Genomic DNA, 15,632 nt, shown 5'->3' with positions numbered 1-15,632 from the left:
GGGATAGATAAGACTGTGTCTAAGTGCCCATCTTTTCTGTGCTTTACCTCTTACCTTGTAATCTACCCCTTTTCTGCATCACCAATTATATCCTCCTCCGGAGGTCTTGAGAACTGTACCCCCTTGTGTCGTTTCATTTATCCCAGCCGTTGTGTCCTTTCCTTCATTGATTTAGCGTAGCGCGATTCGGCCAACGTTCGAGTGGAATCGGGCGGGATCGGGTTCTAATCGGGGAGTAACTGTTCGGACGCGGTAATACACCACCGCTCGGTAAAATAACATCTAAAACCGCGTCTGTAACAATATACAGTCACATGAAAAAGTAAGTACACCCCATGTAAAGTTTTGAATTTTTCAACATATTTCAACATACAGCTATTTGATCTTCATTTCAACAATATTGATATATAAAGGTGATATAATATAACAAATATCATGAAACATTTACATTTTGTAGTCCATTGTATAATTTAAATAAACATAAATGCAAATTTCACATGTGGAAAAGTAAGTACACCCCTACATTTATCACTACTTCAAATACCTAAAATTAGAATCAGGTGCACCAGCTCCGGTGCAAATGATTAGAACATCATTTGAGAGGATCTTGGAGGAACCTGTCTTATTTAAACCTCAGATATTTAGTTTGGTTTGCTCTTTGTTGTTGAAGTGTGCGGCGTCACCATGCCTAGATCAAAAGAGCTCTCTGATGCCTTCAGAAAGAAGGTTATAGATGCCTACGAGTCTGGGATGGGATTTAAAAAGATCTCAAAACAATTTGAAATCAATCATTCGACTGTCCGGAAGATCATCTACAAGTGGAGAAGATTCCAAACAACTGCCAACTTGTTCAGGCCAGGCCGCCCCAGCAAGTTCAGCCCGAGAGCAGACCGCAAGATGCTGAAAGAAGTCTCTAAGAACCCCAGAATGTCATCACGGGACCTACAGGTAGCTCTTGCCACTGTTGATGTCAAAGTGCGTGAGTCTACCATTAGAAAGAGGCTGCACAAATTTGATCTACATGGGAGGTGTGCCAGGAGGAAACCTTTGCTGTCCAGAAAGAACATCAGGGCAAGACTAAAGTTTGCCAATGAACACTGAGGCAAAGACAAACACTTTTGGAACAATGTGCTCTGGACAGATGAGTCAAAGGTAGAGCTATTTGGCCACAGTACCAGAAGACATGTTTGGCGAAAACCAGACAGCATTTGACCACAAGAACCTGATACCAACTGTAAAGCATGGTGGTGGAAATATTATGGTTTGGGGCAGCTTTGCTGCATCAGGGCCTGGGCAGCTCACCATCATAGAAGCCACTATGAATTCTTCATTGTACCAGAGGGTGCTTAAGGATAATGTGAGGCAAAAGTCGGAAAGTTGAAGCTCAACCGAAGGTGGACCTTGCAACATGACAATGACCCTAAACATACCAGTAAATCCACCAAGGAATGGCTGAAAAGAAAGAAATGGAGGGTTCTGGAATGGCCAAGTCAAAGCCCGGATCTAAATCCCATCGAGATGTTGTGGGGTGATGTGAAACGAGCTGTGCATGCAAGAAACCCCTCAAACATCGCACAGCTGAAAGAATTCTGCATGGAAGAGTGGGCAAAAATTTCTCCCAGTCGATGTGAGAGACTGGTAGACAGTTATAGAAATGCCTACTTGAGGTTATTTCTGCCAAAGGGGGCAATACCACCTATTAGAGCCAAGGGTGTACTTACTTTTTCCACATGCGAAATTTGCATTTATGTTTATTTAAATTATACAATGGACTACAAAATGTAAATGTTTCATGATATTTGTTATATTATATCACCTTTATCTATCAATATTGTTGAAATGAAGATCAAATAGCTGTATGTTGAAAAATTCAAAACTTTACATGGGGTGTACTTACTTTTTCGTGTGTGTGTGTGTGTGTGTGTGTGTGTGTGTGTGTGTGTGTGTGTGTGTGTGTGTGTGTGTGTGTGTGTGTGTGTGTGTGTGTGTGTGTGTGTGTGTGTGTGTGTGTGTGTGTGTGTGTGTGTGTGTCTGTACGTATTTAATTTTTAAACTGCACAGGCTTGTTTTATTATTTTTTCTGATTTGAGATGTTGGAAAAATAGTTTTTTCACTTATAATAGTCTCGACAAATGTATGGAGTTCTGTGGTTCTTGACGAGGCAACTGGGCATTAATTATGGTGGCAAGTGACTGTATTTTCTGCTTTGTCCAAAACTTTAACTTTTTTATCTTGTTTTTTTTTTTCCAGGCTGATTCTGAGCAGCACACTTTGGCCAAGTACCTCATGGAATTGACCCTCGTTGATTATGACATGGTTCACTTTTATCCCTCACAAGTGGCAGCTGCTGCGCTCTGCCTGTCTCGGAGAATCCTGGATGGATTGGAATGGGTGCTTGTATAACTATATAAATGCACTACAATTCAAAGTTTCTGATTTTGCTGTGAATATGCATTAATTATTATTATTTTTTTATCATTATTTTTGGTCTGTACTATTTGTCTAGACTGTTACGCTTCAGGCCTACACTGGTTATGCTGAAGCTGACGTGCACTCCGTGATGCAACACATTGCCAAAAATCTGGTGAAGGTGAGCGAAGGCCACTCCATATTGCTGGTGTTATTGGGGTGGTCCTGGGTTTTTCAGATTTGCCCTGTGGTGTTTTTAATATACCAGTGCGCCCACTCAGTACAGGAATGGCAGGAAGAGTCATGTTTTCCTCTGGTTATATAGATTACAGTAGATCTACTCTTCTTGGGCCTCAAGTGGTGGGGAATGGAGGTGGGTTGGGGAGGGAGTGGGGAGGTGCAGGTGTTTCATTCCAAAGTTTCTTGCAGAGTACTCACCAAGTGGCTTAAGCATTCAATCAAGCACTCCATTCAAAACCGCAGATGAGTAACGACTGGCTTGGCAAGTGGTAGCTAACTGCTTGGTAGCTTAACACACGAAGGGTTTCCTCCCTTCCAGTTTAATGTTAAACAGCAGTGGTGACTTTTTCAAAAGGTAATCATGTGCTTGTGTTTTGTTTTTGGGGTGCCACGAAAAATCATGATAAGATATTTATGAATGTTAACACTTTTTGTCCAAGGAGGAGAAAACCGTGTGTGTGTGTGTGTGTGTGTGTGTGTGTGTGTGTGTGTGTGTGTGTGTGTGTGTGTGTGTGTGTGTGTGTGTGTGTGTGTGTGTGTGTGTGTATTGCATTGCATTTGTTGTTGGAAACGGCCTTGGAAAAACGTCACGACAAGCCATGTTAACACTGATTTTGCTCAAGGTGGTAAACTTGCTTAGGGAGATGGACACATCAACTCTCCAAGCTCCATCGTGTGACCCTTAGTCCTCTTGTCAATTTTGGTTGAGAATGTATCAGTAACGACCGAATGTATCACGGTCACAGACACCAAATTGTGTATTTTGGCATGATTGCTTTCCTTCCTTCCCTTTTAGGCTGTGAAGAACAAGTATACAAGTAGCAAGTTCATGAAAATCAGCACCAATACCTCCTTGCAGTGTCAATTGGTTAAGGACCTGGCGCAGCAGCTGTTATAAGATTGGGAGGTGTGATAGGGTCATTCAATTTGAAAGGTTGATTTAACTTTCTCCCATAGCTGTGACATTGTAAATACCACGTACAAAACTGGCTTGAATGATTATCTTTTTATGTTTCTATAATTTGGGGTTGTGTGTTTTAATATTTTGTACTTTGTAATTCTGAATAATCTTTTGTAATTCTGAATAAAGCAACTCCCCCTTTACTCCCTGTTTTGTGGTTGAGGTAAATTGGCATCTACTTGCTTTTCCCAGAATTTCATTGACAAATCGGTCAGTGTAGGTTTTATATCTCCTCCAAGTTCCCTATTTTTTATTGATTGTTTTTTGCCAAAATGTTATTGTACTAAAATTGAATGTGACCCACTTAACGTGCCACTCATTTACTTTAACTTTTAATAAAAGTGAGATTCGTCTGTTCTCTTCCTCGACCACAGTTGCTTATGTTGTCAATGTTGCTGGCGAAGAACCAACCCTCGTACTTTGTTCTGTTGAGGCAGGAATTTTCCCAATGCTGGTGCTCTGTTGGCCTCTGCTGGTGAAAAGTGGAAGTTGATTATTGGGTACTATAATCGTGCATTAATTTTGTCGTGCCTAAAGCAGGAGGGTGGTGGTTTTACTGGTGATTATAAACTGTCATATTGCCCTTACTACAGTATTTAACATATTTTAGTATGAAGTTGTACAGTTTAGCCATGGCCTGTAAGCAAATGGTAATGGCCAAAACCAAATAACAGTCAAACAGGTAATAGCCAAAAACCAAAAATGGTAATCCATAGCCAAACCTTCCGCTGCCGGTTCCCCTGGCGAGGAAGCGTACTTCGATCTCTCCACGTCGTCAGAGGTTAATTATTTTCCCATTCGTGTCTTCTTAAAACTTCCACTCGTTATTTTATTGTGTGTGTGTTACTGTGTGTTTGGAGTTAGTCTTGGTTTGTAATTCGTGCAAACTTGTGTGTTATTAATCGTTTTCTGTTCGCACGGCGTGCGGCCTGGTACCTTGAGGCTTCCCTCTCCCCATCGGTGTTTTGTGATTTTAAGTTCTTTCCTTCGTTGTATTTGCATTTTCTTTGATTTTGCTCTTCTCCCCCTAACTTCCCCGAACATCTTACCCTTTGTCGAACATTTTAAATAAATAAATAAATTATTATTTCCTTCTCTCTTCATGGGGCCCGCCCCCTTTATCTCCTTTTCTTCCACCTCTTCCTTCCATCTCCAACTGATACTTGCCTTTCCAATTCCAGTTTCCACCATACTCATTCAAGCCTTTCTCCTTCTTCTCCGATCCACGCCCTTACTTCAGTGAATTGTTTTTCAGTTTTGTTTAAATATGATTTCAATATGTTTAAACTTCCCCCTGCAGTGTTTTATTCAGTGGTTTATTTCAACACGCGGTTTTTCTTCCTATTTAAAAGGCTTTTTTTCAATTTCCTCATCAAATCAAATCCGCTTCCAAAATAAATTAAATCACTTCCTGTCCTTCTTTTCTACATTCTCGAAACTCACCTTCATTCCACCCCTCTATCATTTTCAAATGGATATCTAACTTGAAAATCACAATAAATCCAGTTTGTCATAAATGTTTGTTTGTCATTAATCATCCACTTTCCAAAATCCCTCCTCACCCCTCCCCTCCAAAACACCCCCTCACCCCCCCTCCCCTTCAATCCTCCCCCCTCGCCCCTCCCCTCCTAAACACTCCTCGCCCCTCCCCTTCAAATCTCCCCTCTCTCCCCTTCAAAACTCTCCCCACCCCTCCCCTTTCAATGTCCCCCTCCCCCTACTCTCTTTCTCCAATTCTCCCCCTCCCCCCTCCTCTTCAAAGCTGCCTCCTCTCTACTTCCTCTCTCTTCCATCACATACCTCCACCTCCTCCAACCTTCTACTTTGCTTTGCCCCTCCTCCCTTCCTCCCCCCCCCCCCTACTCAAACAACACTTCACTGTGCCTCGTCCCATCACCATCAAACCTTTTGTCCTCTTCATCCTTCCCTTTCTCCTAACTCTTCTGCAATCTCTGACACACTATCAACAGCTCTCCCTAACCCCCCCTCTCATCCCTCATCTTACCCTACCCCTCCCTCCCCTGTCCTGCACCCAATTCTCCCCCTCCCTCTTCCTTCACGGTATGGGCCTCAAACATCCGGGGCCTTTGCTCAAACCTGATTGATCTCTCTATACAGGTTGCTTCTGACAAACCAGACATAATCTGCTTAACAGAAACTTTCCTCCTTCATGATGTCTCTGATTCTTTAATATCTCTTCCTGGTTACACCCTCCTCCGGTGTGATAGACCTGAGCCTCAACCTGGTGGTGGGGTTGCTATCTTTATCAAAAAATTATCTTCCTCAGTCTCCTTGCACTGCCCTCTCTCCGCCTCACCCCCAGGAGTACCTCTGGTTACGGCTTCCCCTTCGCTCCCACCTTTTGTTCATGTGTGTAATACCGTCCACCAAACAGTGATGGAGCCATTTACATCTCGCTGTCTGACGGCATGGACCAACCTCTATCCACTCATCCCAACTCTCTCTTCCTCATATGTGGTGACTTCACCTGTCATCATGCCAGCTGGCTGGGTGTGGGTACCTCTCATACCAGCCATGGCACCTCAGCAAAGGACTTCTGTGACTCACTGGGACTGACACAATCTGTCAATTTCCTGACCCGGATCTCAGTCAATGGAGTATCTTCTCTTCGAGACTTGGTTATGACAAACGTCCCTGCAAATGTCTGCTGCTCTTCTTCTGCTCCAATCGGTTCTTCTGATAATTTCCTTGTTAAAGTGGACATCTGGCCATTCTCAGAGAGCCTCCTCAGCGCCGACGAATCTGGCATGTCACTCAGGCCGACTAGCACGGTCTTCAAGCATCCATCAATCATCTGGACTGGTCTCCCATCTCTACTGCCTCTCACATCAATTCTTCCTGGGAATTCTTCCAAAGTAAACTGCTCTCTCTCATGCACTGATTTATCCCATCTCGTCTTCAGTTGTCATATCCTTCCTCTCGTCCATCGTACACTGAAGCTGTGGTGAGGCAGTTGCCATTAAACAACTTGCCTCACCTCTTGGAAGGCTAATCCAACTGAAGGCAATCTCAGTTCCTTCCACCACGCTTGGAACAATTGTGTGTCTAACCTCAGGAGAGCCAGGAAACAATATCTCTCTACTCTCAAGATTGTACTCTCAAACCTGCCTCCCTCCTCCAAATCCTGGTGGCGTCTGTTCAAATCTGTTTCTGGTGTTTGTTCCCCTTCCATCCCCTCCCTTACCTCAAACACAGTTGTGTCAAACATGTGTCAACACAGTTGACATCGCACGTGAAAAAGCCGAATGCCTCAACTCTGTGTTTGCCTCAAAATCTTGTGTCCCAAACCCATATCTCTCTGTACCCACCTTACCCAGTCGAACCCAGCTGCTCCTGGACTCTGTCCTTCTCTCCTGACAAGGTGGAGAAATTTTCGCTTGTGGCCACATCCAGGGAGGTTGGCTACAGTGCCATGGGCCTTAAACTTCCTGATAACATTGCGTATGGTGGACACAGGAACATCAAGGTCTCTGGAGATAGACTTGTAGCCCCTTGACATTGTCCATGCTTGGCTACAATATTGTGTCTGACCTCAGACAATTCTCTGGTTTTCTTTCTTTTCTCCATGCTCATTGTGGTACATATAGTGATACAAAACAGTAGAATGACTCCTTTTCTCTATTCAAACTGGTTGAATGAGTGAGTTTTATATTACAGGCACCTGCAACTCACCACAGGTGAATTCAATTCCAAAGTAAAGGAGAATCCATCTGCTTGAAATCTATTTGTTACAACTTCTAAAAGGTGCCAATAATATTGTCTGGGACATTTTTGGAAATTCTGTGTGAAATAAGCCAGGATTTCGTGATTTATTTTTTCCAGCTTTTTTTGCTTTGTTCCACTGCAAATCAAAGAAATACATATGTGGATACCAAAACGTTTTTTTAATTTCAACAATTTTCTGGAAGAAATGGTGCATTATTTGAAAAAAGTGCAAGGGTGCTGTCGTGGAAGTGTAGGGTGAGACTCAAGACGCCAATGGTCGGAAACAGGTTTTACAAAAGGTCACAACTTTATTAACTGGTTCTTCACTTCATTCCAATACCAAATAATACCGTTTAACTCAATGGACCAGGTAACTCTATCCGCATAGTCCCTCTTTCGTGGCTGCAGCGCCGAACCCGTGGTACGCGTTCATTCCGTCGGGCAGGGCTTCTCGTGGCAAGTGCTCCTTGACTCCAAGTCTCTTCTGCTTATATCGGCAAACTTCAGTTAATCCTCTGTCCGCTGAAATCGTAATCCCTTCTCCGCTGCTTCTAATCCGTTCTCCGCAAACGTTACTTGGTCGCCTCACTGGCACCAGCTCGCTCTCCTCCCTGCTGGGAATTTGCTTCATCCACTTTGCATCCCGATGAAAGACAATAGTACGGGCTTGGGAATGTGTGTTAGCCCGGGGTCGTGCTAAAGCTACACAACAGGACTCCCAGCTTCGACAGGGCGAGATGCATTCCTGACATTCTTACGACCACCTGCTCGTACCTTGGTTCGTTACCAGTTCCAACCAATAAGTTACACTGAGTTACACTTCCACAATTCCCTCATCTTTTTGTTTTTTGTTTATATTAACCATTAATCTAAACATCAATATAAGTAAACAATCAATCACTACAAGTAAACATCAATACAAGTATAAGTAAATAATCAATCACTGCAAGTAAACATCATTACAAGTATAAGTAAATAATCATAACTTTGGTAATCAAATTCCCTTAGGCATACACCGTCATCCTGCAAGAATCACAAAACATTTCGTTGGTCATTGACTCCTTCCATATTGTTCAATCTATTGCATTTGCATCACAAATATCTTTTCAAAACAACACCACCATCACCAAGATACAACAATTTCACTTCATTTTCAAGTTTTGTAAAGCATCTGCACCATCTGGCAAAAACGTTTGCCTCCACACAAATGTTGACTTTGTTTGAAAGGAAGGGCTGATCACTTGTGTTTGAATCCAGGTATGAAACATTTTCTCCTAATGTCTTCATAGCACCTGCACTACTTCGTGTAGGATTTCGCTGTTGTGGTAACATTGCGGAGTCATAGACTGACCCTGCTCTCCATGTAGCATTCTTGCCACTTTTTTGCTGTGAACCATAATGATTCCTTGAACAAGGCCTTCGCCCAGTTGTAGTCGACTTGCCTCCTCCCTCATTTATGAGTGGGCAGCAAGTATTGGTGTGACGTTGATTGGCCAGCAAGATGTGGAACAGGGATGCCGGATGCATCCACAATGATGTTGGGACCATGGTGTTCAGGTCATCCATGGTCCATACCAGGAGTGGCCCGCAGAATCGTGCACAGCTGTTGTGAAAAGGCACAGCCATTGGTTTGCAGCTCCATGCTGGCTCCCCGGAAGTTGGTGAAGTAATAACATATGTCCCCGCATTTCACAGAGGTTGCAGGTAAGGTGTCGTTGTCCTGCAACTTCTGATGTGATTAATGTTCCAAGCCTTCGAACAAGAGTAAGTGATCGCCTTTCTTTCATCTGTTGCAGTGTGATCCAGGCAAATGGTCACATAAATTTCCTTGGTGAAGGTAAGCATCCATCTCCAAGTTACACGGGAGAATGTCTTCATCATTCTTTGAGAAAGAGGGTGTATGCCACGTTTAACATCATTTTTTTAGCCACAAATTTTCTTTCTCGAACTTCTTCCCAATTCCGTTAGCACCCCCTTCAAATGTGATCTCGTCTTATCCTTATGCTCAGTCACATCTGAATCTGCTTTCCACACACACTGAATCAGATAGGGTACATCTTACCATGAAATCAGCATAATCATGTATATCTTCCGACAGTTTCACATTCAACAATTTGTTGTTTTTCCTTAACACAAAAAGTTATATTCATTTATATGCGTCACACAAATAATATTCAATCAGGTATGTATTTTCCTACTAAACTAAGAATAGCATCCACAATTGCTTTCAGGTTAATATAGTTCAAAAATTAACTCATGCAGGTATTTTAGCACTACTCTAAGAAAATAAATTGTATATGATTACAATCACAAACGGGAATATCTAATTCCCAACAACAATTTTCCCAAACCAACAAATTAAGCATAATGTATTATTACCATAATTCCTCTCCACTTTTTCTTTTTCCTTTTTTTTTTTTCTTTTTTTTTTTTTTTCTTCGCTAACAGTGTGTCACTCGTGGTGATATGAGTTCACTGATATTGTAATTGACAACTCATAACATTGTCGTTATGCCATTATCTTAATTCTACTGTATTCATTTGCAACATCACTTGATTTAATCTTTTAATCTCAGTATTTATGTCGCCATAAAGTCTTCCTCTTGTGGTTCCACATTTCTTTCCTCATTTGTCACTTCATGCGTTATCATCGTGTTGTTGGTTACCTTGTTCAAACACACCGTCACTAAGGCTTTCAAGCAAGCCACCACTAAAACAATTGCCAATATAACTACTAAACCAACAAACAAGTCTGCTACTCCTTGTATATATTCATACCTATGACATAATTATATGTCGATGACATTCAACATTATATACCAAACTAACAAGCTTCCTAAAAGGTAAATAAAGACAATCCCTTAATATGTAACATAAATCAGATTATTTGTCTTACCCTGATCCCCCTATCTCCCGGGGTCGAACTAAATCCCCTAATCATGAGTGTAGTTGTGATGCATTATCCCTCATGTTGCGCTAATATCAGTAGATAATGGTATGTCATGTAGGCAAATAAATGTCACTATCCCAAGTAGGAATATCACATGTTGAAAATGTAATGTTTATCAATGCAAGGGGTGTTAAAATGTAATTCAAATGAATGTATATCACGACTATCATTTATCCGCCACTGAATGTTCTGCTGGGCTGCTAGGTGCAGCCTCATTTTCTGTGGGATCGTCCACCTTAGCCCCATGTGCTTGCTTGCAATGAGAGGCATGAATCCAACTTTCTATTTTGGGTCCATATTTGTTTCTATTCTTATCAATCTCCTATGGTTTATCAATTCGTTCCAAGATACCGCAACCAAAGGTTTTAACCAAAGCTCTACCAAACTATTTCCAATGTGAACAAAAAATGCCAGTGAAACAATGATTCGAGGAATTAACTTCAAGGGGTCAATAAATTTATTCTATAACCAAATCTAATTTTCCCATCCAATAGTTTGCCTTGCCACATGTCATATTATAACACTTTAATAAACCTTCGAAAAATGTTTCCCATCAACAAATTTCCTTTTTTACAAATAGCCATGTGTAACTTACGTATTTAACTACAATTTCCTCTCAATTTGTTTGGCCTAACTGGCCGCAAAAGTGGCTGCCAGCATGCAGTACCGTTTTTTATCTACCAAGGAAGTGCTCGTCCACACAAGACCTCTACCAAAATGTTGTTTGTAAAAACAAATCTGGGATTTCTGATTACATGGATGCACACTCTCAGGACATTTTCAGGCTGCTGTTAACAATCCACTACGATAAATTAATTCCTTTACCCACAATCAAATAATTAGTACAAATTGAGGATATTATCCCTATCACATTCTTTTATAGATTCATTATGTTGGATCTAATTTTTCCAATAATTTTCCACTGCTGTAAGGAAGAACAATAGCTCTCATAAGTCTTAGTAATATCGTACTTAATTTGCCCAGCATCGAATAATTTATTTACTATCCTTTCTCATCTGTTAACCAGTGACTTTGTTTGAACTCCAGAACTGAAAACTCACAATAGTTCAAACCAGCAAAATTTTCTTTACTATTTTCCCATATCATCTATGCCTAAAACACATCCATACATACAGCACAATTTATATGCTGATAAAATTCAAGTTTATATATATAAAAATCCATGAGCAGAGTACTCTGGGAAGTCAGTGTAAGACCTCTCCAAAATTTGGCTAATTTTGTACTCCCACATTTTTATGAAGCTCATATCCATAAATAGCTTTGATTCTCATATAAATTCGATCACAATGGAATCCCAAGGTTACTCCCAATTTTTACTATTAATGAATAGCTGCTCATAACTCAGCAAATCAAATCTTTATTCTCCATCTCCCTTGACAAAAGTGATAATTTTCATAATCAAATTATATTTCTATTTTTTTTATTTATTTTACGAATTCTCTCGATATGCGATCCCATCCCCATGGAACTATCTATTTTCCAGACAAGGCACACTGTCGGTGTCAACAATCTTGTAAGATTGATACACAAAAACACTAACATTGACACACAAAATACCCACACACACACATGCATTATGCGTATTTGTTTGCGTTGGAACCCTTATTTACAGATCTGGATGGGTGTCAACTTTATTTCAATTTCTCAAAATTTGTCCTTCAATTTTATAAGCGCTAATACACAAATGGACCAAAAAGTTTATTCTTAGAAAACCCCTATGACGTCACATTGACATTACCCTTTCAGTTCCCACAATAATTTATCCAAATTTGACTACCCACCCATTTGTATGTCAGTCGACCACTGACCTATCAATCGTGTGGAACAATAGTCGGAAATTCCCACCTGATCATGATGTGACTCTTGTCACTTGGTTTGCCAAAAAATTGCAAAGCAATTGTTCCAAACTTTGTAAATTTAAAATTTTGTGCCCAACATAAAAGATCCAATTTCGGCATTTGATCAATTAATTATCAATTTGCTTACAAGCAAAAGAAAAATGAATAATTCTTGCTCCGAAAACTTTTCAGACCCAAGAATCATCGACAGTTATTCATGTTTGTCCAGTAATCTAATTTGTTGAGGCCAATCGTCATTTGGGATTTGTCGCAATGAAGGCCTAATCATTGTCTGAGGTATCGGTCAGCCCTGGTACCCTTGATCTTGGTTTACCCTATGAACTTGTCTTCCTTTTGGTATACGGACATCCTCTTTTCCAATGTCCCATCCGTCCACACTTGAAACACCGGTTTCTGTCGTTGCCTGGTCTGTGCACCTGTGCACTTGTATTGCTGGGCTGCATCTCTACATCCCTGAGTTGCCACTGCAATCTCTCGTTATCTCCTGAAACACGAAAAAATTATCTGCACCGTCCTTTTTGGGGAGACAACTGGAAATCAGATGGGACAACTGTCACTTTCATTCCTAATTTCGAGGGCAGTTGTGCATTTGTCTCCTCCACTGTATCCTGTATCCTTTTTATTTTAAGTTCTAGATCCGTTATCCGTTCTTGCTGTTCCCGTTGTCTGGATTCACCATCCCAAAGATGGAATGCAAGCCAGTCTACCGTTAGATTCTGTCTCTTCCTGGCTTTCAATCTTTGTTCCAATCTTTCCAATCGACTTTGCTCAAATGTACCATCTCTTGGAAACTCCTCATCATGTCCCTTTGTCCACAAATACCAATTATCGACCTGCCTTATAGCCTCGGCACCATAACGGTCGTACATATGATGTGTACAAGTACCTTTTTGTGGAATCTCTGGTTGTCCTTGTGTATTCTTGCAGGCTCCATTTCCCATTCTGCCTTTTATCAAAGTAGCGTTGGATGTGTTGTAGTTTGTTCCTCTAAAGCTTCACTCGTACCTCCAGGAAGGATCTCTCCACCTGTTCAAACGGTGATTTCCAGAGAATCTCTCTCACCTGTGGCTTTTGCACAATCCAATCTCACAGATCAGTATTTGCAGATGAGCCAGAGGGTCAGTATGAAATGGGTGAATCCTCAGGTGTCCGCTCTGTTGAAGGGGAAATCACACAATGGTAACCGCACATATATATCTATATATAAACTCACCACCTTGCTCAATTTTCCAAGGTTGTCTTCACATTGATAATATCTCACAAAGATATTAAAGCTTCTTTCTTGAGACCGCATTTTCATCAATCAAACGATCAATATATTCAATTTAATTTATTCAATTCAATTTATCCAGTTAAATTTATTCAATTAAATTCAATCAATTAGATTCAATCAATCAACAATTCAATCAATTATTCAATTTCAATTAATTCATCAATATTCATCAATAAATCAAATTAATCATTTTGGATGACTCCTTGCATAAGCCCTTTCCCCAATGATGTCAGGACAGGTCCATCCATTGACTGAGATCGAATCTCATCGGTCGTCACCTCTGGTTCATACCTCATGTCAATTGATGAATCACCGTACTGTCCTAGGGTCATATCTGACATATTTCCCCATTTTGCCTGGTCTCCACAAATTTTCTTTGCAACCACTAAAGGCAACTCATCCTTCATTCGTGAGACAGCCAAAATGGATGGCAGATATTAAAGTTCATTGGGAAAAATATCTCATCATTTTTCTTTTAATAGTACCCAAAATCTCTTGGCAATATAAATTTGGTAAAACTCCTGAAATAAGACTGTAAAATTCCTTCAATCATGCTAAATTTTGAAACTCCATCGCTTGTAACACCCAATTTATCCCATAGGGCTTGAAAGTTCTTTCCCAAGTTCATGCAATCATTCTGCATTTGAACCCTATGATATCATTCATAATAATCATCATGATTTTATAGTCATGGTCCTATCATAATCATCTATTTAAAACGAACATTTCCTTTATCACCACAGCTATGTGGTATAATCAACAATAGAATAAAACTGTACATAGCAACAGGCTACCTCATGGCCACTTAGTATACCTATTGACAATAAGTCATAACAATATCGAATAATCATTGAACAATTCAAAAAATCGCTTCCACTGCTCCAGCCGCAGCATTCGTCATTTTGTCTGCTCATCCGCGTGACCAAAACGAAATAAAGGGAGCTCAACCATTACACAGCGCTTTTAATGGCGCATGCCATAAGAACTCAACGCAATTTCGACTCGGCCAGAAAAACGAGCAAATTTTGCAGGATGTTAACTGGAATTAGCCGTGAAAATATATACAAAATACACAAAAATACACACCCACAAAAATAAACAACAAAACCCAAACAAACCCAAGGTCGACCCTCTTACACAGTAAATTACATCATTTCAGCATCGTATTGATTGCTGAAATATTCCAGGGTTTATACACACCTTAAAAGAGGTATGCGTGGTGTTGCCCCCTCCCACGTTTATTCCAGGGTTTATACACACCTTAAAAGAGGTATGCGTGGTGTTGCCCCCTCCCACTTTTAATTCCTCATTAAATTCCTCATTAAATTCCTCATTAAATTCCTCATTAAATTACTCATTAAATTACTCATTAAGTTACTCATTAAATTACTCATTAAGTTACTCATTAAATTACTCATTAACTTAACTTACATAGTTTCAGCATTGTATTGATTGCTGAAATATTCCAGGGTTTATACACACCTTAAAAGAGGTATGCGTGGTGTTGCCCCCTCCCACGTTTATTCCAGGGTTTATACACACCTTAAAAGAGGTATGCGTGGTGTTGCCCCCTCCCACTTTTAATTACTCATTACATCGTTTCAATTAAAAACATCGCTTCTACTGCTCCAGCCGCAGCATTCGTCACTGTCTGCTCATCCGCATGACCAAAACGAAATAAAGGGAGCTCAACCATTACACAGCGCTTTTAATGGCGCATGCCATAGGAACTCAACGAAATTTCGACTCGGCCAGCAAACGAGCAAATTTTGCAGGATATTAACTGGAATTAGTCGTGAAAATATATCCAAAATACACAAAAAATACACACCCACACAAATAAACAACATTTATTCCGTTCAACAGAACAAACATTTCCTATATCATGACATGCATGTCTTCAAAATTATATGACCAAGAGAAAAAGTAAAACTAATTAAAACTGCGGGCAGTGATAATCCGGGGACCATACCGCTCCATCCTGATTGGACGGGTGTGTGCTAGAGTCGTTAATAACGACAGTCCAGATCCGATTGTTCAAAATTTCAACTCAATCGATCGAAAAATGAACGCAGGGATGCATTTTAAAGGTGCAGTGGCACTAACTGAGTTGCCACGAATATGGCCACGAAATTGCCAATATGGCCATCACAAAATATTTTCCTTAATCAATTGGCTCATAGCATAACCAAT

General features: G+C 40.6%; 1 protein-coding gene across 2 annotated transcripts in view; it reads left to right on the top strand.

Annotated features, from left to right (window-relative positions):
* The window catches only part of LOC137420982 (G2/mitotic-specific cyclin-B2-like), a 74,915-nt gene extending 70,932 nt beyond the window's left edge, over window positions 1–3,983 (top strand). For both annotated transcript variants that reach the window (XM_068106565.2, XM_068106564.2), the window contains exons 7-9: window positions 2,251–2,391; window positions 2,507–2,590; window positions 3,446–3,983. In XM_068106565.2, coding sequence (XP_067962666.2) covers window positions 2,251–2,391; window positions 2,507–2,590; window positions 3,446–3,547 — 327 coding nt within the window. In that variant the 3' untranslated portion in view covers window positions 3,548–3,983. The remainder of the gene's footprint in view (window positions 1–2,250; window positions 2,392–2,506; window positions 2,591–3,445) is intronic.
* Window positions 3,984–15,632: the final 11,649 nt, after the last annotated feature.

The sequence above is a fragment of the Myxine glutinosa genome, chromosome 2, assembly GCF_964187855.1.
Source record: "Myxine glutinosa chromosome 2, kmMyxGlut1.1, whole genome shotgun sequence".
Taxonomy (NCBI): Eukaryota; Metazoa; Chordata; class Myxini; order Myxiniformes; family Myxinidae; genus Myxine; species Myxine glutinosa.
This window is presented reverse-complemented; position numbering and strand designations above follow the sequence as displayed.